Raw genomic sequence first — 23,803 nt, forward strand, 5'->3', positions numbered from 1 at the left:
GATAGGGCGTTTACAGAGCATTCATATGGCCAGGTCTATATATACTGCAAAGGCCTTTCTGCTGTACCTGGTGTTGGTGATTTGTTCCGGACTTGCTAAATTGCGTCTTCATCAGAGTAGCACTCTATCGGCTTAACCGGCACTTGAGCGTGCGCCCGAGTATTTGAACCGTCACGGTTAATCGCTTAATGGACTGTAACGGCTGCGCGGATATCTACGTTTCTGAAACGTCTCGATCCTGCGGCTGAAGTGCAGGGAAAAAGGCAAAATTTTCCTGCCTAATGTGGCTGGTATGCGATACGCGGCGAGTTTAGAGACACTATCGTAACGGATCTCCTAGGAACAGACCTTGGCTTGGGGCTCGTCTGGTTTATATTTGCGAATAGGTTACGTAGACTGATCAGTTTAACAGTATCAAACGCCTCGCAGAGTAGAATAGTAAATACAATTTCATTGCTATATGAACAACTGATTATCTAAACTGAACAAAGGAGTGTGATAGGCTATTAACCCTGTCGACGATCACCGGATTTTCTCGATAATCTAACAATCTGCTCTTGGTACTATCACAATAACTGTTGACTTCATTTAGTGAGTCCAAGAGCCCAATATTCAGCAAAGTACATGTAAAAGGCTATTCCTCCTTCGGCTGAATAACTACCCAAAGGCCTTGGATCACTGGCCCCGTGTGTATATCAAAGCTCCAAAGACCCGCCTGGACGTCCTCCGTACCGCCGTGATGCCCATCACTTAAAGGCATTGGGCGTAGTAGGGGTTCAAGGTAGAGCAAGTGGCCGGCGGCGCGCATCGAGTCGGGCCTGCGTACCCTGAACCGCCACACTGGCCGTACAAAGTCTGGGTTGGGCCGCCAGCAGGTGCCGACGTGGTGGCAGGAGGCGTAGAGCTGGGTCTGCTTGTGACCTGGGACGTCGACCTCGCCGAGGTTGTAGTTCTGCTGGTCGGCCCTCCGGGGCTGCTACCGCCAGGAAGCGTCGCGCTGGCGGTGGCCGTGGCGGCGGAGCTACCCTGGGCGACACTCGTAGGGAGGCCTGATACCACTGTAGGTCCAGGAATAATGTACGAAAGTGGGCTGGTGTAGATGTTGATGAGGACACCGGGATCCGTCGCCTGGTAAAGGTCGGTTCCTAGGACGCCGCTGGGCTGCAGGTCTCCAGTGCCTGTGACGGCGAGGTTGAAGCACTGAGGGTAGTTCTGAGCACCGTTTGCTTGCCCGGCGCTGTGTAAGGCGATGATCTCGTGGCGGAGCACGTAGTTGCCCGACGCAAGATTGTCGGGGATCTTGACAACCCAGGTGTTGTTGTTGGAGATCAGCACGTCCGAGGCCCAGGTGCCCGGGTCTCCGCCGCTGATGAGACCAACGCCATCAATCTTGAAGAACTCAAGCGTTGTCTTGTCTACGGTCTCGCAGTCACCGTTGCAGTTGGCCAAATAGTCCACGATAGGGCCTGGGTGTGGCCACGGAACCGGCACCCACTGAAAGAGAACGGTGTCCCCGGCCTTGACAGACGCGTGCCCCTTGGCATTGGTGGCATTCTTGTGGCAGATGATGTCGGGGCTCTGATATGCGTCTGGTGAAACGAAGCCTGCCGAATGGTGTTAGAGAAAGGTTTACAGATCCAGATGCGAAGAACTTACCGTTGTCAAGATCAGCGGCTGTCCAGCCCACTACTACGGGCGGGTTTGATTCGTAGGGGAAGGTTGTCGGGTCATAGCCTTGGTACCACACTCCGTTGACGACAATGTCGTTGATGTGTCCGTGGCCGACAACACCAGTTGCCACCATCAGTGCGGTGACAAGGAGGTTGGAAAGCTTCTGAGCCATCTTTGTGAAAAAGTACGACAAGTAAGTCTGAGTGAGTCCTTATTCCTGTGTACGCCCAAAATTATGCGTCGACAGATGTTCTATACTAGATGATCATGTCCGTATTTATGCACCACAGCTGGCCTTCGGTGCCTCCGCGACCCATCCAACGGATTTGCCGAAGCATAGCTCCAGTCACCTCCTGCAGTGCCGAGTGACCCGTCAAATCAAGGAGAAAAGACATTATACCATCGCGGCTAAATAATTCATCCCGGAAGTAGAAGAATGGAAGGTCTTGTCCCGACATATATTATCCTTTTTTGCGGAGAAGGTTGCATCGGCTAGAAAAACTTGGCACCCAAATTCTCCCAGCCGCTTCGTGAGCTTGGCAGTTCGAAAAATCGATTACTCGATACAGTGTCTATACATGTCAGTACCCCTATTTCGAAACACGAGGTTGAGTGACCCCCAAGAAGGGAAGCGTGTCACTCCGAATATGGAATCCTGCGTTGCAAGAAAGGAAAGGCATGCGACCAAAGAGCAGAACTTGATGACACCTAAAATTTCCCGTTGCCTATGCCCCTGACTCTTGGAGTTCAGTTGATGGTTACAGAAGGTAGCCAACCGAGGGAAGGACAGATGCTATAAGAGCTTGGATAACTGACATATTGCTCTTTGAAAAACCGCTCCTCCAGGTACATAAACGCCATCTTAAATAGAGACGGTTGGCGATGGCCATCTGAGCATGAATACAGATTTCAAGATTTCAAGACCAGTCTTACCTTACTCTGAGCAGAAGACCCCTGATTCGAAGTTGTATAACTTAACAGATCTTTCATAAATATCTCGACGTATGATCTTAGTTGTCTCGGGTTCGTGATTTGCTGATGGCATGGGAAAAGCCCTCTCTAATGAACCAGAGTTGCGTTGAGAGGGGTGAAAACAGGATAGATAGCCAAGTACGGAGCATAACAGGGAGAACGGCACGTTGAGTTGTTCTATAGAGTAAAAGCTTATTATCTAGACATTATATGTGGTGAAAGAGTCCATTTCTGTGGAGAGCATGTCAAGCACGTCGTTGGTTGCACAGTAAAGTCATTGGTAACGTGTCCAGCCGCTGGCTTGTGTAACTGCAAGCATGCAAGGACAGTAGAATATATGCGTCTCGGCCATGAATAGAGGAAAGGTCAAGATTAAGCCATATCATATGACGAGCTGGTCATGACAACGGGTCAAATTGCTCGATCAGTTACTGCAACTTGGTGGGAGGAAGCCGTAGCAGATATTTTCGCCAGAAATATGTGAGTTCTCCAGAGGTGCCATATATATTCCAGCAAGCGCCAGTACCGAGTCTGACCCTGCGAGGAGTCTGAATCCTGGAAGATCCGTCCTCAACGGCGTGATGAATCCTGTAACGGAGAAAGCTTCACAAGATATCGAGCAGGCGTCATCTGCTGTAACTACACGTATCAAGCTTACTACACGCTCTCTTTCTATACATCAACAGAATTCTCATCTCGGAAGCGGATGATGTTCTGATAGGGCCGATAGCACTGGAAGGAAATGGGCCACACAAAGCCCAAGAATTCCATTCTCGGTGTGTATGGATATCGTATTTATCCAGTTGGCGCGAGTAATATAAAATCTCCGAGCGACTGTCGCTCTAACGAGTTCCGTTTGACCATCGACGATGAAGAAGAACACTCATTGGTCTCAGCCTCAAGTAGTGATAGGCTGGGAGGATGCGTGATTTATCGCGAGATGTGCGGCAGCCAGTGTAAGAGATACATTTCATTACAGCTCTAGAGTGAGGGCATGATGCACCTCACTATGATGACTCACTCACTTCACTCTTTTCCTTGCTGGAAGGTCTCATCGCTCACCATATATAGCGAGAGCCACTTCCCCGAGCCGAGTGCTTGAGAAGCCGATGCTGACCCAGACTGGTTACATGTCTTGGGGAGTCTATGGCAGGCTGCTTTCTTTCAAACAGACACGGGATCCAGACACTATTCGACTGCAAGGCACGTGCGGGTTATGTTGGACAGAAAATCCGATTTACTCCTGCCCTGGAGACGATCTGAACACTTCTGCCCCTTACCTCTGAGATGGCAAAGGTGATTTGATTCGTAGAGTATTGAAGGCCAATTCGATCTTCAATCATAAGATTTGGATGATTTCATTTCAACAAGGATGTCAAAGCGTGGTTGGACTGACTTACCAGAAATACAAGAGTCTCTTTGAGGCTCCTATGCAATACAGTATGCACCTAAGGCAGATATAGATGCATATACATAGACGGAGAAATGATATGCTTTCTGAAACGGATCTACGCATCTATCTGGCTTTGATGCTTAATTCTGTCAAAGGGAGCGACGAGTCCATGATCAAAAAGAAACACCCCCATGAAAATGTAATGTATATCGTGATGGTCAGGTTCCGGAAGAAAAGAAAAAGGGACAAAAAAGCAAAGTCTGACGGGTGTGGGATTCGAACCCACGCCTCTTGCGAGATGCGAAATCCTGTTTAAGGATCAAGATATTATCTTGAGTCGCACGTGTTAGACCACTCCACCAACCCGCCTTAGCGGCTTTGTTGAATATTCGCGACAAAATAAGCCCTATACGGATGCAGAGTGTCCTCCATACCCCGAACGCGATGGCCCTGTGAAGAATGTCTTGCAGGTCTGGAAAAAGGCATTTGACTGTTTTTGCTTCTCTGTAAGTTGATTGCCCCTCAAAAATAGTTCTTTCTCATGCTGTGGCTGATACATAGGTTTGCGTAATGCACCTAGGCCATAGGTAGCTACAGTCTTCAGCTGCAACTACCTACATGATGCTATTCAGCCCCAACATCGAGCAAATTGATCTTGAATGACACAACTCCGCGTCCGTCTTTCGATCTCAACGTACGTCGATATTTTTACTTGCAAAAAAGTCCATTCTATCTTAGTGGCTCTACCTTACGGCTCATGTGCCGTTCTTACAGTCGTCTTCCTCTCATCCCACGTTGCTGGGTAGTGATATGCAGTAAACTACCACGTTGGGTTGTAATCTAAGGCACATGCGTCATTGCATTTCCTGGGTATCTACTGTTTTATGTAGTATGAAAAGGTAAGATGCCTGAAGGTATATATATGTAACTCTTGCATGATACACAAATACTTTTCAGGCCAGAATACAGGTAGGTACTTTGGCTGCCTTCCAGCCTGATCCAATGTGTCATGTGATTGCTGGTATAACTGCGTCCATTGCAGCGGCTGAAATGCATGCATGTATTGAGTGTTGGGCATATCTCGCATTCAGCCCAATCCTGAACCTGTTGGCTGGTCATCAATGTCGCGAGCCTCAACGATATAAGCCCAGTAACTATCAAGTTTCAGCCTATGTATCGCGCGATAAAGCATCATGAGTCCTGGTCATACGAAAGAATCGCGTTCTTGGCGGGGATTGCAGTCCCGTGCCAAAGCCGAGATCAAGAACATCGTCCATCGGCAGTCGTCACGAAGTCTGAATGTTGCAGGATCATCTAATAGAGGCTCCTCGCCTACGCCCACTGCATCTACGCCTGCTCACGGTACAGACACTGCACTCCAGGGAACTCCTGCATCTCGCACCGCAGACTCTCTGGATGCGGCGAAATCTTCTGATAGCAGGCCTCTGGCCGTACCCAGCTCTTCCACAGTTGTTCCCACCTCAGAGGCCTTGAATGAGGCGAAACATTTCGGAAGCAGTCTCTCAGCCCTACCTCCTATGTCTACCGTCGCTTCACCGACGGAGCCTACTGTCCAAACAACCCCCTACCCCTGGGTGCCGGATTCTCTTGCCTCCGCTGATGAGCATTGTACACATGAGAAAAGACCAGACACAAATACGAAGCCTAACTTATGGCTAAGAGCTTACGAGACTGCTACTCCTGACACGAGAAAGTGGATCGACGGCTTACTAGATGTGGCTTCATCACTAGAGAACGACAAGGGGGATTCAGTATGGGTGGAAGAGCTTCTGGAGCTCGTGAAGGGCCTGCAAAAGAAATACCACGAGGAAGCCGTCCAGATAAGAATAGGGAGAAGGAAAATTTCTCCAAAAGACTGCGTGGCAGCCTCCATGACTTGGCTTACAAAGATTGGCGATATTGTGATCAAATTCTCACCCAATCCATCCGGCCTTGCATGGTCAGTCATCAAAGCTCTTTTACAAGTGAGTCTCTTTCGAATTTGAAATCCCTCATTTCGTGAAACTGATCGAAAGAAGGTTCCAGTGACCAGTGCAGGGGAAACGACTGCTATCCTCGCATCTTCTGCGAGAATCCTGGGCATACTTGGGCGTGGAAAAGCATACGAGGCCGTGTTCAAGGACGACAACACTCCCCTGGAACGGCTGCAGACTCTGGAAATTGGGCTTGTTGCACTCTATGCCAAATCGTTGGACTTGCTTGCATATGCCGCCCAGCATTTCAAGAATGATTATCGAAAGGTCCTTGGATGGATTACGGATCCAGGACATGCTGAGTCCAATATGGCTGAGTTGATTCAATGCGAAAGGGATGTCGTCTGGGCAGCTGAGTGCTGCGAAAAGGCCCGTCGCACCGCCGCCGACAAAGGACATACAGAGCTTCTTCTGAGTCTTCGCGAGTCTACTACGCATATTTTTGACGACATGCGCCGTGTTTTCGACGAAATGGAAGCCCAGGAGATGCTTAAGGCGCTTGACTATTTCAGCAACGTCAAGTTTGGAGAACAGCATCAGAAGAAAGCTGAGGCGAGAACCCCAGGAACAGGTCAATGGCTGCTGCAGCGTTGCGAGTTTCAAGATTGGGACAGCACTGAAAGCTCGGCCATTTTATGGCTTCACGGTACTGGTAAGTAGTTTTGAGAGGATGAACATTACCACGATGACCCTGAGCTGACTTGACCAGTGGGTATGGGCAAGTCCTTTCTTGCATCCAGTGTCGTTGATCACTTTCTCAATCCTCATGATGCGGCATCAAAATCCGCCGCCCCTGATGCCGAGGATGATCAAGGATTTGCCTTCTTCTACTGCGAACGCGGTTCGGCTGATCTCAGCGAGCCCATTTCTGTTCTACGCAGTTTTGTCCGGCAACTCTCTATTGTTCCTTGCTACCCAAATCTCATGCAGAATAAATACATACAGCTGTACCGAGAGAAGAGGAAGCAAGGCTCTAACCTCAGTATCAAAGAATGTCGAGACCAGTTGCTCGTGTCCGCAAACCTTTACCCCAGGACGACACTGATTCTGGATGGGTTAGACGAATGCAATCCAGAAGAGAGGTGGAAGCTTATTGACGTTCTCTCCGAGCTAGTCAATCAGGCAGAGAATTCTGTCAAGCTTTTCATTTCGAGCCGGCGAGAGCAAGATATCGCGGCGCACCTTGATTCTCACAATGTAATCGAGATTAACGCCGGCGATAATTGGCAAGATATTGCAAATTTCGTCAAACAAAGGATTGGAGAAACCGAAAAAACTGGGAGATGGAACTCCATTTCTAAAGTTCTCAAGGACAAGGTCGAGAAGACTGTTTGTGAGAAAAGCCAGGGAATGTGAGTTCATTACCTAGTCAATAGACGCATCTGTGGCGTTACTAAAATTTAGCCAGGTTCAGGTGGACATATTTACAGATGGACCAACTCTCAAAATGTCGCCAGGAAAAGCAACTAGAAGCACGACTAGGAAAGCTTCCCAAGACATTAAACTCTACTTACGACGAGCTCTTTCGAGGGATTCAAGAGGGTGACCGAGAAATCCTGGAGAGGGCCGTTAAGTGGGTTATGTGCACCACGAGTCCCTTCACAACCAACCAGATTCTTGATGCTGTTCGGCTTTCTATAGCCAGTGATGGGACAAGACTCGATTGGGATCCTATGATTACCGAGGCCACTTTGCTAGACATCTGCAGCCACTTGATTGTCAAGGACTCAGAGTCTGGTAAGTGGAAATTCCCGCACACATCGGTAATTGAGTACTTTGAAGAAGTTCACCTTTGGAACCTCGAGCAATCCCACTCGTTTGTTGCCAAGATCTGTCTTCTATATCTTCTCGACGACGAAAAGGTTGACTGGATGATATCGAAGGCTTACCTAGATGATATCTACCTGTCTACCGGGGAACTGGCGCAGGATTACGGTATCATCCATGGGTTCTATGACGACATAATGCCCAATAGGACTATATGTGAAATATGTCAAGACGAAGAATCTTGTAATAGTTGCAAGAGCAAAAGCTTTCAACAGTACGTGGGGCTCAGATGGTTCAGACATATTTCGACGCTCGAAAAGCTGGAATCGCGTGAAGCCGCGGTCTCAAATCTGCTGCAACAATTCCTGGGAACCGATCAGACGCCCATTCAGAGTAGTCGTCACTACCGGCGTTGGGTCGAGCTGTTCTTCGGCGGTCAAGAGAATGATACCGAGAGGGACTACAGCTACGAAGAGGGTTATCACGAGTTTTTCCCCGCTGAATGCCCCCTGATTGGGATATGCATCCTTGGCTTTTATCATCTCTTGCAAGACTACTGGACATCTCCCATAGATGTGCTTCCCATTAATAAAGCAAAGAGAGACTTGCTCTCAATTGCTGCATTTCATGGCCACTTGGAAATCTGCGAGAGACTCATTGAGCACGGCGCCAATGCAAACAGACAGATTGACGACCATCCCAATGACTATAGTGCATTGAGCACAGCCGTGCGTCAAGAACATGTCGACATAGTGAGGCTTCTCATCGATCATGGAGCAGATCCGAATCTTCCGGTCAACGACAGTTCCCCTCTGTGTGCCAGCAGAAGCCACAGTCGCAACAACAATACAGAATGCCTTGAGATTCTGCTGAAAGCTAAAGCAGACCCCAACCTCCCTTGCGGTTCACTATGCCATACTCGTTATGCCTTAGAAGGAGCTGTAATTCAAGGAGATATCGCGGAGGCGAGACTCCTGCTCGAGAACGGCGCAAACCCAAATATCGGGACTGATGACGAACGCTTTGACAACCTTCTTCTAGCGGCAGCAGTTGAAAAAAATCGTGATATGTGTCGACTACTCCTTGAACATGGAGCAGATGTCAACGCGCATGCGGAACGCGGGAATTATGGCAGCCCCCTTGCAGCAGCAGCATATAACGGCGATCAAGACCTATGTCAGCTGTTCCTTGGCCATGGAGCAGATGCTAACGCCTCTCTCGACTCCGGCAATTATGTTACTGCCCTTGTTGCTGCTGTAGTAGGAGGCAACAAAGAAGTGTGTCGGTTATTGATAGAGCATGGGGCAGACGTCAACAACCGTTACCAAAGTTTGAGTTTACGCAGAGCTATCCTCGTGTCTATTACTGTGCACAACCTTTGAGAAGCAGCCAGTCTTGGACAGGTTTATGGTGGATACGGCAGATATCGAGGTATCTTGTTGAAGGTGATTATGTCCAGCTGAAGGTTCTGATCAGCATTGGCAATACGATCCAAGGATATATTTATCGCTGGGTACCACGTAAACCTTCGAGCTTATCGGAACTAAAGAGGCGAAGTTGAAGAAGAAACTGTGTGAATGATACCTGACAATAGCCGCGTCCTTGATTGTGTTCAGACTTATGATTTGCGTAGAGTTTGGGGCGTTAATGGCACTATCATCTGATCGACATGGAGACATATTCCACGCTATTGAGGCGTGCCAGCAAGTATCTAACATAAGATGATCTGCTCCCAATTCATATCGTCACCAGATGTTTTTCTATCCGTCCGCTTTCCAAGTTGACCATCCATAAAATCGTGAACATAACAGTCCCTAACAAGCTCGAACCAAAGCGTCTCGTCATTCGGTACAGCAACTGACCTGACCACGCAAGGAAACCGACAACCCTTGAAGAAGATAAGACGGCCCCCCGGTTCCGAATCGCGAGGCACAAGCCCGATATACCCCAACGAAGACACCATAAATCTCTTGGAAGCAGTGGTGATTTTCAAAAAGTCCTCCATCGTCGGAGGGGGCACAATAGACCTCATGCCTCTCTTTGCCAGCCTCCATAAGAGTCTATACCACACGGAAAAGCAAACCTTCATTTCCTCCACCGATGGCTGTGTTAGCTGCTCCGGAGGCATGTCTCTGGTAAACCTTCCAGAGACTGGATCTTGCCAGGGCACATCGGACCGAATCATTTCTTTTGTCAAAGGACCCATGCGACGAAAGACCTGGTCATTGGGCCATATGGCCATGTCTGTGCAGAGAGTCTTGCAGAAGTCTACCCATGTTGTGCTTGGTGAATGAGTGTGAGCAAGTTGCATCCATTCGAAGAATGCTTGCCACATAGTTTCATCGCTGGATCTACTAGAGACGACCGGTTCACCAATGGCTTTGGTATGGTCTAGAATGACTCCTTCAAGCTCTAGCAGTCTGTTATTTTTCTCGTGAACTTTCACTGAGGCTTTCGCTCCAGAAGCAGTATCATACACCAGGAGAGAATCAATCTGAGTGGCTGCAGTCTCATCAAACTCACCCACCGTAGACCAATCTGGCACCCACGACGGAAGGCTGTCATTTCGAAACCGTCCAGCAGCGGCCAGCAGATCAAGTGAACCAGACTCCCCAATGATCATTCTTGCCGTGGTAATGTAGACGTCTTCCACCTGTTTCCCATAATCGGGATATATGAAGGAAGGCGTGTTTCGCGGCTTTATAAGTGACAGGAGAGCAAAGACCTTATCCCTGGCATCGGTAGCTTTCCGTCTGTTATGCAGGTAGAGATACTTGTAAAGCAGATATGGCTGTAGGTTTCCGGTGACTCCAGCCGCTACCGATCCCTCAAAGTCGGTTTTTGGCAACATGGATGAAAGGAGGAGCTGATCAGCTTCTTCAGCATGACAAAGTTTTGCGTGGGTTTGGCGTGTCTTGTCAATGCTGTCGACATGAGCAAGCAGACGCCTAATAGATGCGGCATATCTTGGCGGAGCCTCGTTGGCCAGGTATGAGGTGCAGCAATCCGCGATGTGAGCCCCCATGCTATCCGCTGCCTCGTATATCATGGCCCATGGAGCCATAGCCGTCCGATAGATGAAGATGGGGGCATGGCCGACGACGCTCTCTTGCAGTGTCCATACTCGAGCCCACCATGGTTCCGTGGTGAAGTCTTCAAACGATTGGATCAGAGTCTGCCAGGGGTAGTGGGTGTCCTGTTCGTTGGATGTTGCTCCCCATTGGGGCACAGTACCGAGATGGTCGTCGATCTGTAAGTTTACAGCCCGTCCTAGAAAGCTGAAAAGAACCGATGACTCCTTATCCTCATTCTCGTTTTTCCCCGCAGTCTGGGAGCTTCTTTTGTCCCAGATATTAGGAAGCATTGTTTTGAAGTATTCTTGGCCGTAGACGCGAAAGCGGTATTTGTCCAGCGCTTTTACCCTCTCAAAGTAATCCTCAGCAGCCGAATCAATGCCCGCTCCAAGAACCACAAACACGGTAGCAGCATCCGTATAAATACGATCCATGATGGAAACCTGCGAGGACCGCTCCGCGATATCCTCCTGGTTGATGCAGATGGCGTCAGCCCATAGCGGCATGCTCCAGCCAGCGCGGCGATAGTAGCGAAGAGCAGTCTCCAAGCTTCGTCCGATGGAGTGCCGAAGACCGTTTATCTGTAGAGTGCCATCTTGCGGCGGCCCTCCCCAGACATACGAGAGAGCGGCGTACTGGGGCTTGTCGTTGAGGGAGACGACATTGATTTCGCAGCGGATGTCGGCAGTCCATTCGTCGGGGAAGATGGTGAGGAGCCGAATATCTCCGTCTTTGAGAGCTAGAGACGAGTATAGACTGTGGGGATCCATTCCAACTGAACAGCCGTGAGTACATTAGAGAAAGTGTAGTCTCTTCTTAGTCAACGACCTGAGGTGTGACAGCACGTATAGACACCCACAGACACACAGCTGAAGAATCAGCAACACCACCTGATCCCCCAAGTCTGTCGTCTCCCACACATGCATACAGAAAGTTGAGTAAACAAATCAACACCGTTTAAGCCATAGTTCCCTAAGCCGCAATCGGATAGCTGCCGCATCCCCCATCCATAGCGTGGGCGGCCTACTGTACTAACAAAACGGCCGCAAGCGATCCAGCTCCCCCTTGTCCAACCAAACCAAAGCACCATCAACGCCACCACCACATTGAGAAAGCCAATATCACATCTCGACTACTTTCTTCAATGCTACCCCGCGCCATATCTTCTCGCAACAAATCATCTATAAATCGACCAAGATGTGATAGAAGAAAATGGGAATCAGGCTTATGTGTTTTCTTCATACCACCAGTCAAGCCTCATCAGGCGAACTCTCACCACAACGACAATATCATAACCACCTCTCAAACCCACCATCTGAATAGCTTCTCAAAATGTCCAGCTCAAGCCGCGATAGCACCCCCGAAAACCATGAAACTGATGCCCTCAACTCCTCCTCGGTCTCAACCTCCAAACCCACCACCAACAAACTCCAAACCCTCCTCTCCCTCCCCCTCCATCGAGACCGCTACTACGGCGCCCTCACCTTCAACACAGCATCCTTCATCCTCCCCGCCCTCTACTCCACCCTCTCCAAGCTCTGGGTCTCCAAGATCGACTCCTCCATGGTCGTCACCACCGACTCCTTCACCTACATAAACACCTTCTCCGAAGCCCTCAACGAAGGCCTCCCCCGCGCCGCATGGCTCATCATCGGCGACAAGGCCTCCCGCTCCCTCCCCCAGCGCCTCCAGCTCACCCACACCCTCATCGCCTTCCAGTCCCTCGTCGGCTTCCTCCTCAGCGTCGTCTTCCTCGCCGCGGCGCCGAGCTTCGCGGAAAGCTTCGTCCCGCAGGAGGTGCGGCAGGCGAGCTTGACGTACGTCCGCATCACGTCGTTTACCGTGCTGAGCGGCGCCGTGGAAACGGCCGTGGCGTCGGCGACGAGGGCGCTGGATAAGCCCGACGTTCCGCTCGTCATCAGCTCCGTCAAGTTCGCCGTCAACATCATACTCGATCTGCTCATCATCTCCAACTTCCACGTCGGCTCCTTCACACCAACAGTCAACATGCAGGGCATCATCCAGCTGGTCTGCAACTTAACCGCCGCACTCATGGGATTAGCCTACTTCCTCTACTCCGCAAGCTTCTCAACCTGGCGGAAGCAGCATCAACACCTCCCTCTCGATGGCCACAACACCACCACAACGAGCCACTCCCTCTCCCCAAGCGTCCGGGCACTCCGCGTCCTGCTCCCCCCAGGGCTCATCTTCTTCGCCGAATCAGCCATCAGAAACGCCCTCTACCTCTGGCTCGTCACCACCGTCGTCGCCCTGGGCTCCGTCTACGCCACCGCCTGGGGCGTCTTCAACACCATCCGCTGGGGCCTCGTCATGGTCCCCGTCCAAGCCCTCGAAGCGACGTCCCTCCAGTTCATCGGCCACAAATGGGGCCAGTGGCGACAGCTCATCGGCCCAAACAACCGCAGGCCAAAAGCAAGCTGGACGGAACTCTACAGTCTCGTCAGCCCCGCCATACGATCCCTCCTAATCGCTCTTCTCGTCGAGGTTCCCATCGCCATCTTCCTCTCCGTCTTTGGCGCCCGGCCGTTTGCGCTGTACATCAGCGGTTCGAGCGAGGTGGCTGATGTCACGGCGCACATGTGGCGGACCATTGACTGGTGCTACATCTTCTACGCAATGTCGACGCAGCTTGCCACCATATTGCAGGCTACCAGGCCCAAGTGGTATTTGTACCAGAGTCTGGCGAGCAACTTGCTGTATGTTCTGCCGTGGGCGATTGTGTGTCAGGTTGCCCACTTGGACCAAGAAAATGCATGGACGTATCATAGCTTCATCTTTGGGGGCAGCCTGGTGTTTAGTTTTGTCGATGTCCTGATAGTCGTTGGCGTGTGGATGTGGACGTTGCGGACAGGCAAAGCAAGGCTGGAGGTGATTCAGAGTTCGTGAAACTCCGGGTTATGTGATGTACTTTTGAGACGAGGAATCTTTTCCCTGATTGACCGTAACACCTCCTTAGACACTTGGTACTAGGTTCGCATAAAGAGAAGCTTCTATTCGAAAGTGGCCAAGCCCACGAGCGCCATTTTATTAGAAGAAATATTGATGTATGTGAAAGAACCTCAAACAACAGCCGTAACTCTCCTCACACTCTTCCTCGCACCCTCGCCAGACACCATCACCGCATTCTCAGCCTCCAGCGTCCTCATAATCTCATTAAACTCAGCCTGCTCGACAGGCACCGCTGAAGCCTCTGCCAGCCTCCTAGCCACATCGCTCCACCGAACAGCGTTTCCGCCCGCTGTCATCTCGTCCAGGAGTCGCAGCGCCGCATCCTTGAGCTCACTGCGGCGCCTCCGCTCCGCAGCGCTGGTTCCGTCCGTGAGCAGGCTCATGTCGATTCTGCCTTCGGAGTCGGTGGCAGCAGTCTTGAGAGCAGACTGGATGAGGCGGTACGCTTCCTGGACGTCATCTCTGGTGACAGTCTCGGAGAGGCGCATCTTGGCGTGGGCTTCGGCGAGACGGATCATGCTTTCCAGCTGTCGAGTGGTGGCCGTGATGCGCTTCTCTGCGGCACGGACGTCTTGACCCAGGGCTCGCATGGCGACGTAGCTTTCGACAAGCTCCTTGGCTGCCTCGTCCGAGATGACGGGCTGAATATGGGAGCGCGCATAGGAGATGTACAGGGTCAAGAACTCGATGGGGAGGATGTCATTGTTGGTGGGTGCCGACTGAGGCTTGTCCTCCAGGTACATGGAGAGGAGATGCTTGGCCAGCCGACGGTCCGTCTTGTCGTCGACGCGATCGAGGATGAGGTAGATGAGGTCGAAACGGGAGAGCAAGGTGGGAGGAAGGTCGATATTTTGCGGAACGGACAGCTCGGGGTTGTAGCGACTGCCGATGGGGTTGGCAGAGGCGAGGATGCTTGTTCGTGCGTTGAGGGTCGTGATGATGCCGGCTTTAGCAATCGACACGGTTTGTTGCTCCATCACTTCGTGAAGGACAGATCGAGTGGATTCGTTCATCTTGTCAAACTCGTCGATGCAGCAGACACCTCCGTCGGAGAGGACCAGAGCGCCCGATTCGAGAACCAGCTGTCGCGTCTCCGGATCGCGAGTGACATACGCAGTCAGACCGACGGCTGAGGAACCCTTGCCACTGGTGTAGACACCACGCGGTGCGATCTTGTGGATATACGTCAGCATCTGCGATTTGGACGTGGACGGGTCACCGCAGAGAAGAATGTTGATGTCGCCTCTGTACTTTGGGTTGCCGCCCTTTGTAAAGGTCTTGTTGGTTCCACCAAACAGCTGCAACAATATGCCCTTCTTCACGTCGTCCATTTCATAAATCGAAGGAGCCAAGGATCTGGCAAGAAGCTCGTAAATGTCAGGGCGACGTGACGTCTCTCGAATCTTCAGTTCATCCTCGGCCGTGATGCGGCGAGTCTCTTCCATCTCATTGTTGTCTGTCTCCGCTTCTTCTTCACCCTCCACACCAAGCGTAGTTCGGTCGGCTCCGAGGCGCTTCTTGTCCACTTTCTGTACATGCAGGACATCCACATAAGTCTTGTAGATGCTCTTGATGGCTCTTTGGCGAGGGTTCACGCGCACGGGACTGACTCGGAAGATGCCAGTCAACTGGACACGGTCACCGGCCTTGCAAAAGTCTACGAGCTCATTGTAGACGCAGACGGAGACTGAATGGGGCGTCTGGCCAGCGGGGATGCTGTCCGGAGTTTCTTGAAGCTTGATAACTTGTTTGTCTTCGAACGAGCACCTGTTGTGAACGATCTGCATCGAGTTTTTGGAAGCGCACATGGGGCGAGGGCACTCGGTAGGCTCTCGAATCTTGCCTCTGTCCAAGCCAACGTTGACGGAGTGATTGCAGACGTTGCAGCGGAAGAACGCGTCCTTCATGTCTGGAATCACGGGCGTGGTGCGGATAACGAGGCCTTTGATAGAGACAAGGCGATCCATGTCTGATACATGTTAGCTGTTTCTCTCCTGTCCATATGGGACATCGATGTAGCTCACCGGCAGGGTTCAAGTCTCTCAGATTCGTGATTTTGTCAAGGCCAAAGGGACGCACAACGTAGAGTGAAGATGCGACTTGATCCTCCAACGTAGGTTCTTCGTCCCGCGGTCGGGGTGTAGGAGTAATGCCTTCATCAGGCCTGTCGGAGCTGGGGAACACAGGCTCAGAGCCCTGGGTGCTTCTCTGAGAGGCTTGCTGTCCGGCACTGCTCTGTGATGGTCGGTTCCTCATTGTTTCGGCTTGAGCAAGGTCGAGCATCAGATCATGGACAGACTGGTCCATGACCGGGACGACTTCTTGAGGGTAGGCTTGGATCTGGTGCCACAATTTCCGTGTCGGCGGGTATAGGTTCAAATCTGAGATGTCGAGATACAGTCTTGTCGTGCCGAGAAGCAGCATGTTCTGCAGTGCCTCCCAGTATGGCTTGGATTCGGCATCCGGAGCAGCGTTGACCTCTGCATCCGTAAGGCCGTCCCTGTACATGCGGTATTTGAGAGTGAAATGCCGCAAGAAATCCTTGAATGTGGAAAAGGTATCGTCAATGGACACAGTAGTACCCCAGATGAGGGTCTGGCCAGCACCACCCAGCACATCAGCCTCGGAGGTATTAGGGTCTCGGTTCGCGAAAGAGGCAGCATCGGAGCCAGGAGCTTGGCCCTCCCTCAAGACTCGACCAGCTTCGTCTAGGATAACATGCCGAGGAGCACGGGGTGTTCTGACGGTGTCCGAGTTGATGTCTCCACGTCTGTGAGACGTGCCGCGGCTGGACCCAACAAAGAGACCACTGCTTTCACTGCGCAGATCCGAGTGCAGTCTCGGGGTTCGGCCAGGACTAGAGCTGGGTTCGTAACGAATGGGAGAGGATTCTGCACAAAGTTCAACAGTCAGCACATGCCAAGTATATATGCAACGGCTCAAGATGTCCCAAAAGGCCTACCTCCAGCAAGACCACCACTGGCCCGGGGAGTTCGCTGGCCATCACCATTGGTGGACTGCGTATCCGTCATCTGCCTCAGCGGCGAGCTCGGCGCAGGCCCATTGGTAGGCTGCGTGCTCTGGCTATTCGACATCTGCCGCAGCGGCGACGAAACATCCCCCATGACCTCATCGATACCCTGCGTGGGCGCCGGCGACGACTGGTAGAAGATGGGGCTCGAGACCAGCCGCGCAGGAGTGCCCGCCTCGGAATTGCGCGTGGACCGGCGAGGCGTCGCGGACTGCGAGTCCCGCTGTCTTCGATTCGGCGTCGACATCTTGTGAGTAAATCGTCGGCTATAACAACTGAAGCTGCAGAATGAAGCCGGCGACGATCCAGCAAAACGAGCTCGAGATTATGCCAGGGCTGGGGTTGGGCAAAAAAGGCGACCAGGTTTATGGGACGGCAAAAACGAGGGGCATTATGCGATGGAGACTCTCCATTGGAAGGCGGTGGAGACGCGTTTTACTGCCAATTTCCTCCCTCGAGACGCGTAAAGTGCTTTTCCAGGACGCGAAAAGCTCAGGGAGCTAAAGTACCTTGGACTAGACACGCGTTAGAGCGCCGGAAGCCGGCAAAAGATTCCGCCGAACCGCCCAGCTGCCGTTTTGGAGGGGCTCGCCTTTTGGGGGGACACCTTTTCGGAGCTTGCCTGACGGTATCGCTATCACCAACCATCAGTCCGGCCTCTTTCTCTCCAGCTTCAGCACTCCGCCCCCCAAACCGCCCGCCATGTCCCCCGGAATGACCCTCTTCGCCGTCCAGGCAATCCTCATCCTCGGCACCGAAGATGGCTCACGGATATTCGCCAAATACTTTTCTCCGCCGCACGCCGCTCCCACAGGTATGCAACATGTAAACCTGGGGAACCGATAGCATATGCGCCCCCTGATGCTGTTGAGCCATTGCTAATCGCGACTTCGCTTCTTAGGCGGCGCAAGCATACCAAGCCACCCGTACACCGATCTGAAGGCGCAGAAGGCGTTCGAAAAGGGCCTCATTGACAAGACGGCCAAGCAGACGGGCGACATCATCCTCTACGACAACCGGATCGTGCTGTACAAGATGGAGTCCGACGTCATGCTGTACGTCGTTGGCGCTGCCGACGAGAACGAGATTCTGCTCTACAACACCGTGCTGGCTCTGCGTGACTCTCTTCATCTGCTGTTCAAGTCAGTTCTTCCACCTCGCGGCTCCTTACCGGTAGCGGCTGCGCTTGGCTGGAGACAGCCTTTGCTAATCTTCCCAGCGTAGGCAATCCGTGGACAAGAGGACCATTATCGAAAACTACGACCTCGTCTCGCTTGCAATCGACGAGATTGTCGACGACGGCATCATCCTGGAGACGGACCCGACCATCATCGTCCAGCGCGTCAGCCGCGCGCCCACTCAGGATGTTCCCCTGGGACGCATCGACTTTAGCGAACAGGGTGTCAACAACTTGGCACAGCTGGGCAAGTCGAAGCTGTCAGATTGGCTGCGCCAGGGGCTGTAAATCTCAAAAGACCTGGGTTGCTTGTCCGGAGTTGCATGTTTAAAGCGGTCTGTTGCACTAAAAGACTACCCTTGTAGTTGATTGTTACCATTTTCTTTTCTTCTTCTTCCGTCTATTGTTTGAAACAAGATCTCGGTTTATATACAGAGCAGGGGTATAACGAATCTATGCATCTTTCCTCCTTTTTCTCTATATCCGGCATTGTTCTCATGAGCGTATCTCCGAGGCCGCCTTGCGAAGGCGATTCATGACGGCAGCGGCAATGTCCAGCTCATCGTCTATACCATCTACAAAAATCGTGTCTATGTTTCGGCGATCCAACTCTCGCAGTGCCGAGAACAGTCCCTGGGCTATCCTCTTCGTGTCGTGTCCGAGGTCGATGTCGAATAGCTCACCGACGACATCGCCCTGGTTATTCTTGAGATGGCCTTTGAACACCTGATATGCGGGATTCAGGTACTCGTCGTCATGAGCCTCCTGATCAACGGGAGCCCGCTGTAGATCACCGCAGTCAAGCCCTGCTGCCGACTTCCATCGCTGCGTCCGGATCACGCCTATCCTCCGTGGTGGACGGCCGTTGGTCTTCTCCGTGCTGCCGTATCCCGTACCACCCGTAGCCTCAACATCCGACGGCAGAACCCCTTCAGAGCCATCCTTGTAGGTAGACTCGTAGAGCACAACCCTCGCCTTGGGGCTGTAGTGCTTGTACTTCATCCCGGGGGCCCTCGGCGCCGCCTTTCCCAGCTCGCTGTGGTCCTTGTACGCCTTGGCCACGTTTTCCCAGCCGGGACAGCTCCGGAGCTCGTCCATGCTGATGCCTCCCGGCCGGAGCACCACCGGCGGATCGCAAAGGCCATCCACGACGGTGCTTTCGACGCCGACCTGACAGGGGCCCCCGTCGAGAATGAATTCGATCCGCCCATCCAGGTCATCCTTGACGTGCTGCGCCGCTGTGGGTGATGGCTTGGTCGAAGCATTTGCCGAAGGAGCCGCGAGAGGCACGCCAGCCAGCTTGATCAGGCTCAAAGCCAGCGGCGACGACGGCATCCTCGCCCCAAACGTCTCCAACCCCGCCGTCACCTCCGGCGCCAACTTCGAAGGCTGCGGATTAGGCAACAGGATCGTCAACGGGCCCGGCCAAAAGCGCTCTATCAGCGCCCTGTATCTGCTTGGAATGGCATCCCGGTCATCCTTATCTTTGCCCAGCAGCTCGCGCAGCATGCGCAGATCCGAAACGTGCACGATGAGCGGGTTGTCCGACGGCCTCCCCTTGGCGGCGTAGATGCCCTTGACGGCGGCGCTGCGAGTGGCGTCCGCGCCGAGACCGTAGACGGTTTCTGTCGGGAAGGCGATGGGGGTGTTGCTGGTTCGGAGGTAGTGCGCCGCGGACTCGAGGGCGGCGATGGCGTCTGTGGAGGAGGGGAGGATGTGCCATTCTTCAAGCTTTGAGGGGGGTGGTGATGATGAGGAGGAGGTGGAGGATGATGTAGGTGGTGAAGACGGTGGTGAGGGCAGGGAGGCTTCGAATTTGCCGAGGGGAGAGTCCTTGCTGGGGGACACTTTGATGATCTTCGTCTCCATGGTGGCGAGGCTTCGAGACACTGGAACTGGAGAGAGCAGTGAGGAGGGTGAAGTTGCAAGTGCTCGAAGCAAGCCTTGATGATGGAGTCGACGCAGAGAAATGATGGTGACTGTGTGCCGGGTGATGGACTTTATGATGTATTTTAATTTATTAGCCTTGTATGTCTTGGACTGTGAGATGCGTATCGAGACGAGGCTGTTTGCGTCAAGTTATCCGCAGTACTGTAAAGTGATGTATAAGGGAAAAGTTGGATATCATGAGTGAGTCGTAGGTATGTGGTCCAATATGGTGCCGGTCTCGCTGCATGAAAAATATTTGGCGGGCGGAAAATTTAAATTCGGGCGCCTCAACTACGTCAGACAGTGAAGCCGACGCCACTCCGAGGCTGAGCCACTTCCGTGTAAGTGCGCTGTAGTAATAATTGATGCCAACATGGAACTCTCACCAACTCAAATACGTTCGTATATCAACTCCCAGAGCTCAGCTCCATCTTTTCATTCTTCTATTTCAGCGGCTTCGAACAATTCTATGCTTTTGTCTTGCTCAACGCACTCATTCGATCTATACATGCCCATATCAACAACACCCAAAGATGCCACTACATATTCCAGTCTGCCTAACTTCAGCAGCAGGCAGCAAACTAAATGACAAGGCTTCAATGATGGCTTGGAAATGAAATGATCCATGCAAACGCTGTGCCATACCGTTGCCATCTCAATCTTTCTCTTCACCCTCTTACCAAACTCCGCGCTCTTCGCTTTTCATCCTCTGTCAGCACCCAGTCAATCCCATCCTCTCCGTTCTGGGCGCAAATCTCCTCCCACTCGTCATCCTCCATATTCGCAACCATGAGCAGCTGCGTGACCCTGCTAAACAACTCCTTCACGCTGTAGTTGCCCCGAGAGACCACGTCCACGATGGCGGTAAAGTCCCTCTCCATGCGGATCGCGCCATACGCGCTCGTTCGTCCACCGTAGCCGAGGATCCTCTTCTCCAGAATCCGAGACAGGTAGCGCGCAGTCATGTCCATGAGGCTGCTGAACGTGCCCGGCGTCATGATCCGGCCAATCGCCTTCATGAGCTGATCCCAGCCGTGTTCGAAGCGCCGCGCTACCTGGTCGAGGAGTTCTCCCTCGCCCGCATCAGTTTCCTGTGCTATCTCTGCAATCTCCTCCTCTGTGAGTGTATAGTCTGCGTCGCGGAATGTGTCGCTGAGGACCGGCCGCAGACGTAGTTTGACGACCTGGTTGAACAAGACCTGGATCGCTTCATTCAGCAATTCAGTCGTCTTGCCAAGGAAAGCCGTCTCCAGTGAGCGCAGGGCGCCCATGACGGCCACCGCGTCGCGCTCAAACGGAAACGATTGTTTCAGCTGGGACTCAATCTCTTCTTTCTGCTGGGTTGGTCCATCCGGAGCGCCAATGCGGCTATGGATGATCCTGGTCAGATACTCATTGGCCATGTCCAGGCTATTGATGAGAACGATGAACTGTATAATCTTGTCCTCTGGCGGGAACCCCCCTTGTATAGCTGCCTTGGGGTAGGACTCGTCGCGCATCTTGCGCTGAATCATGCCCACAAAGTCACCGGTAAGAACCCGACTAACAGATGGAACGACTGAAGACACAACATCCTTCTGCGAGGTAGACAGACACCTCTGAAGTACGGCATTGACAATGTACATGACATCGTCAACCGCGAGTATTATGTAGGGCGTGTTGCCTTCGATGGGTTTGTTCAGACTCAAGGACAAGCCGCTAGGGTACTCATCCAACTGGAACGCCTTTTCAACGGATCGACGGAAGAAGAATGTCGACATGATGTTGTAAGGCGATATGAGTTTGGACGACACCTTGCCATATAACTTTGACTTGATCAATAAATCCGCCAGCCTCAAGGGCGCATCCTGAACTGCTGGGTCCTGTGGACGAAAAAAACACATCGTTAGAGAGAATCTTCTTCAAGTGTAGCAATCAAATCACGCAGCAGCTACACTAACCATGGACTTGACTGAAATAAATCGAGTGTAGAATGACCACTGCGCAAGCATGACAGAAATCTCATGCAGCAGCCCATCAACCTCCTTCATGTTGACGCCCTCGTCTTCACTGTTTCTGGGGTTGTTGCCCATACCCGCCGCGGGTGAGTTCATCCTAGGGATACCTCCCCGGGGAGGCTGCGGCAGAAAGCTCTGCACCAAGAACGAGAAAGGATAGCTCTTCACGTCCGTCAGCTTCTTGTCGACCCCTCGCTCGTCGCTCCACGTGTCGAGAATGATGCCGCCCTGGACGTCCGCCTCCATCTGGATGCGCTCAATAACGCGGACCATCTTGCCGGCGCCGTAGTGCCGCTCGACGAGCCCGCCATGGCCCTCGACGATCTGAGCAATGTGCTGGAAGAGCCTCGTCAGCGAGTTGGCGTAGATGATGCCCTCTTTGCGGTTCTGGCCCGCCATGCCGTCCTTGAGCGTGGCCCTCGCCGTGCCCGCCACCCCCTGGCACACGTATTTGCCATAGACGTCCAATCCCACATCCGCCCGTCCAATGAGAGGAAACAGCTTGAAGAACCGGGTCACCTTAGCACCGTCGCCCTCCGCTGCCGCCTTGTCGAACTCGCGCAGGAACAGCCCGCACAAGCTCTCCCTTGCATTCTCCAGCGTGATCCAGGGCGCATCGACGCTGGGCACAATGTCGGCCGCAAAGGCGCCCCGGGCAATGGCCTCGGGGATCCTGCTCGCCCGCGCCAGGTAGCCCGCCGCCGCCTCCCAGTCCTGCGGCGCGCCCATGGAGCCCACGACGCCGTTGACGCACGCCTTGAGCTCGGCCACCTGCTCCACGACGCCCAGCGTGGCCTCGACCCGGCTCTTCTCCAGGTCCAGCTCCTTGACCCTGTTGCTGAGCCGCCCTGCCGTGTCCGCCGCCGTCGAGAGCATGTCGTTGCTGATGGTCCGCACCGCAATCACCTGCGCGCCCAGGCCCGCCCGCAGCAGATCCAGCCTGCCCAGGTCCCGCGAGAGGTCATTCTGCGACTCGAGAAGCGCGTCGAGCCTCGCTTTTATCGTCGACTCGCGCTCGTGCAGGGCGGCGAGCGTTGCGCGCAGCTCGGCCTCGTTGGTGGCATTTTGGAGGGCTGGCGATGCGGCCGCTGCTGCTGCTGTTACAGCTCGGCTGCTGCTGCTGCTGCCGCGGAGCACGCCGTTGGGGGCTGACATTGGCGCTGAGCACGAGTATCGAGGAGGCGCATAGCTGCCCCTGGCAACGTCGTCGAGGCGGATTCGTGTGAAGTCGGGAGTTTGTATGCGGGAGGTTGCAGCTTGGTGGTGGTTGTCTGGAGACAGATAGGCCGAGTTACATGCTAGTATGGAGCTGTTCTATATGGGGTCACTTGGTGGCGGAGGGGCTGCACGCTGCCAATTTGACTCCAGCTTGTCGTTGAGCTCACTTAAGGGACAGTCCGATTAGCAGGCAAATGGATATCTAACCAATTGCAGCATGGAGAAATGAAGAAAAGACAAAAGATGGACTTTTTGTTCCCAGACAATTGGGCCATCTACCTCCAAATAATGCGGCTTTAAGCTGCCTTGCTGGTGGGTTGTAAGCTCCCATTGTATGCCAGGTGTTTAACAAACAAGCCGATAGGGTTACCCAAAATTGCGTCTTTCAGAGCAGATCTCATCGATCTTCAACTTCATAATATTAGAGGACCAAATGTCCAATCTTTTTTATACAAAAGCGCATATCGATACCAGCTAGAATATGTAAAGGCATACAGGCAGGGGATCTACTCTATTCCCCGGCCCCAGACATATTCGTGTGTGTATTACAAAGTCGCCTCATGCCATATATCACAGCCTCCTGAAGCCTAATCCATCCCTTTTTTGCCGC

At 52.8% G+C, this 23,803-nt stretch overlaps 8 protein-coding genes and 1 non-coding gene across 9 annotated transcripts; 3 read left to right on the forward strand and 6 right to left on the reverse strand.

Moving 5' to 3' along the window:
• Nucleotides 1–750: 750 nt before the first annotated feature.
• Nucleotides 751–1,843, reverse strand: BBK36DRAFT_1158070 (carbohydrate-binding module family 1 protein; the record flags this gene model as incomplete). Its single annotated transcript, XM_024894072.1, has 2 exons — nucleotides 751–1,604; nucleotides 1,657–1,843. The coding sequence occupies 2 exons, from the start codon at nucleotides 1,841–1,843 to the stop codon at nucleotides 751–753; spliced, it is 1,041 nt and encodes a 346-aa protein (XP_024750549.1).
• A 2,454-nt stretch (nucleotides 1,844–4,297) lies between these two features.
• BBK36DRAFT_t81 lies at nucleotides 4,298–4,405 on the reverse strand. Its single transcript has one exon. It is a non-coding gene; the product is annotated as a tRNA-Leu (tRNA).
• Nucleotides 4,406–5,814: 1,409 nt separating this feature from the next.
• Nucleotides 5,815–9,095, forward strand: BBK36DRAFT_1084934 (ankyrin; the record flags this gene model as incomplete). The annotated part of the gene is made up of 6 exons (XM_024888949.1): nucleotides 5,815–6,021; nucleotides 6,076–6,682; nucleotides 6,740–7,382; nucleotides 7,439–7,978; nucleotides 8,063–8,591; nucleotides 8,781–9,095. Coding segments are annotated over 6 exons (2,841 nt in total), but the record flags the coding sequence as incomplete, so codon positions are not given.
• A 413-nt stretch (nucleotides 9,096–9,508) lies between these two features.
• Nucleotides 9,509–11,641, reverse strand: BBK36DRAFT_1116654 (HET-domain-containing protein; the record flags this gene model as incomplete). The annotated part of the gene is made up of 2 exons (XM_024890256.1): nucleotides 9,509–10,570; nucleotides 10,619–11,641. 2 exons carry the CDS (start codon nucleotides 11,639–11,641, stop codon nucleotides 9,509–9,511), a joined length of 2,085 nt encoding a protein of 694 aa, XP_024750551.1.
• A 562-nt stretch (nucleotides 11,642–12,203) lies between these two features.
• Nucleotides 12,204–13,778, forward strand: BBK36DRAFT_1116046 (hypothetical protein; the record flags this gene model as incomplete). Its single annotated transcript, XM_024890192.1, has 1 exon — nucleotides 12,204–13,778. One exon carries the CDS (start codon nucleotides 12,204–12,206, stop codon nucleotides 13,776–13,778), a length of 1,575 nt encoding a protein of 524 aa, XP_024750552.1.
• A 173-nt stretch (nucleotides 13,779–13,951) lies between these two features.
• On the reverse strand, nucleotides 13,952–17,119 carry BBK36DRAFT_1158073 (MCM-domain-containing protein; the record flags this gene model as incomplete). Its single annotated transcript, XM_024894073.1, has 3 exons — nucleotides 13,952–15,810; nucleotides 15,866–16,732; nucleotides 16,804–17,119. The coding sequence occupies 3 exons, from the start codon at nucleotides 17,117–17,119 to the stop codon at nucleotides 13,952–13,954; spliced, it is 3,042 nt and encodes a 1,013-aa protein (XP_024750553.1).
• Nucleotides 17,120–17,562: 443 nt separating this feature from the next.
• Nucleotides 17,563–18,337, forward strand: BBK36DRAFT_158010 (clathrin adaptor complex; the record flags this gene model as incomplete). The annotated part of the gene is made up of 3 exons (XM_024897674.1): nucleotides 17,563–17,686; nucleotides 17,774–18,014; nucleotides 18,097–18,337. The coding sequence occupies exons 1-3, from the start codon at nucleotides 17,575–17,577 to the stop codon at nucleotides 18,335–18,337; spliced, it is 594 nt and encodes a 197-aa protein (XP_024750554.1). The 5' UTR covers nucleotides 17,563–17,574.
• Nucleotides 18,338–18,544: 207 nt separating this feature from the next.
• BBK36DRAFT_1116205 (translation factor) lies at nucleotides 18,545–19,918 on the reverse strand (the record flags this gene model as incomplete). The annotated part of the gene is made up of 1 exon (XM_024890210.1): nucleotides 18,545–19,918. The coding sequence occupies one exon, from the start codon at nucleotides 19,916–19,918 to the stop codon at nucleotides 18,545–18,547; it is 1,374 nt and encodes a 457-aa protein (XP_024750555.1).
• A 728-nt stretch (nucleotides 19,919–20,646) lies between these two features.
• BBK36DRAFT_1158076 (intra-golgi transport complex, subunit 4) lies at nucleotides 20,647–23,130 on the reverse strand (the record flags this gene model as incomplete). The annotated part of the gene is made up of 2 exons (XM_024894074.1): nucleotides 20,647–21,840; nucleotides 21,919–23,130. 2 exons carry the CDS (start codon nucleotides 23,128–23,130, stop codon nucleotides 20,647–20,649), a joined length of 2,406 nt encoding a protein of 801 aa, XP_024750556.1.
• Between the last annotated feature and the right edge of the window lie 673 nt (nucleotides 23,131–23,803).

The sequence above is a fragment of the Trichoderma citrinoviride genome (genome assembly GCF_003025115.1).
Source record: "Trichoderma citrinoviride strain TUCIM 6016 unplaced genomic scaffold BBK36scaffold_5, whole genome shotgun sequence".
In the NCBI taxonomy this organism is placed as follows: Eukaryota; Fungi; Ascomycota; class Sordariomycetes; order Hypocreales; family Hypocreaceae; genus Trichoderma; species Trichoderma citrinoviride.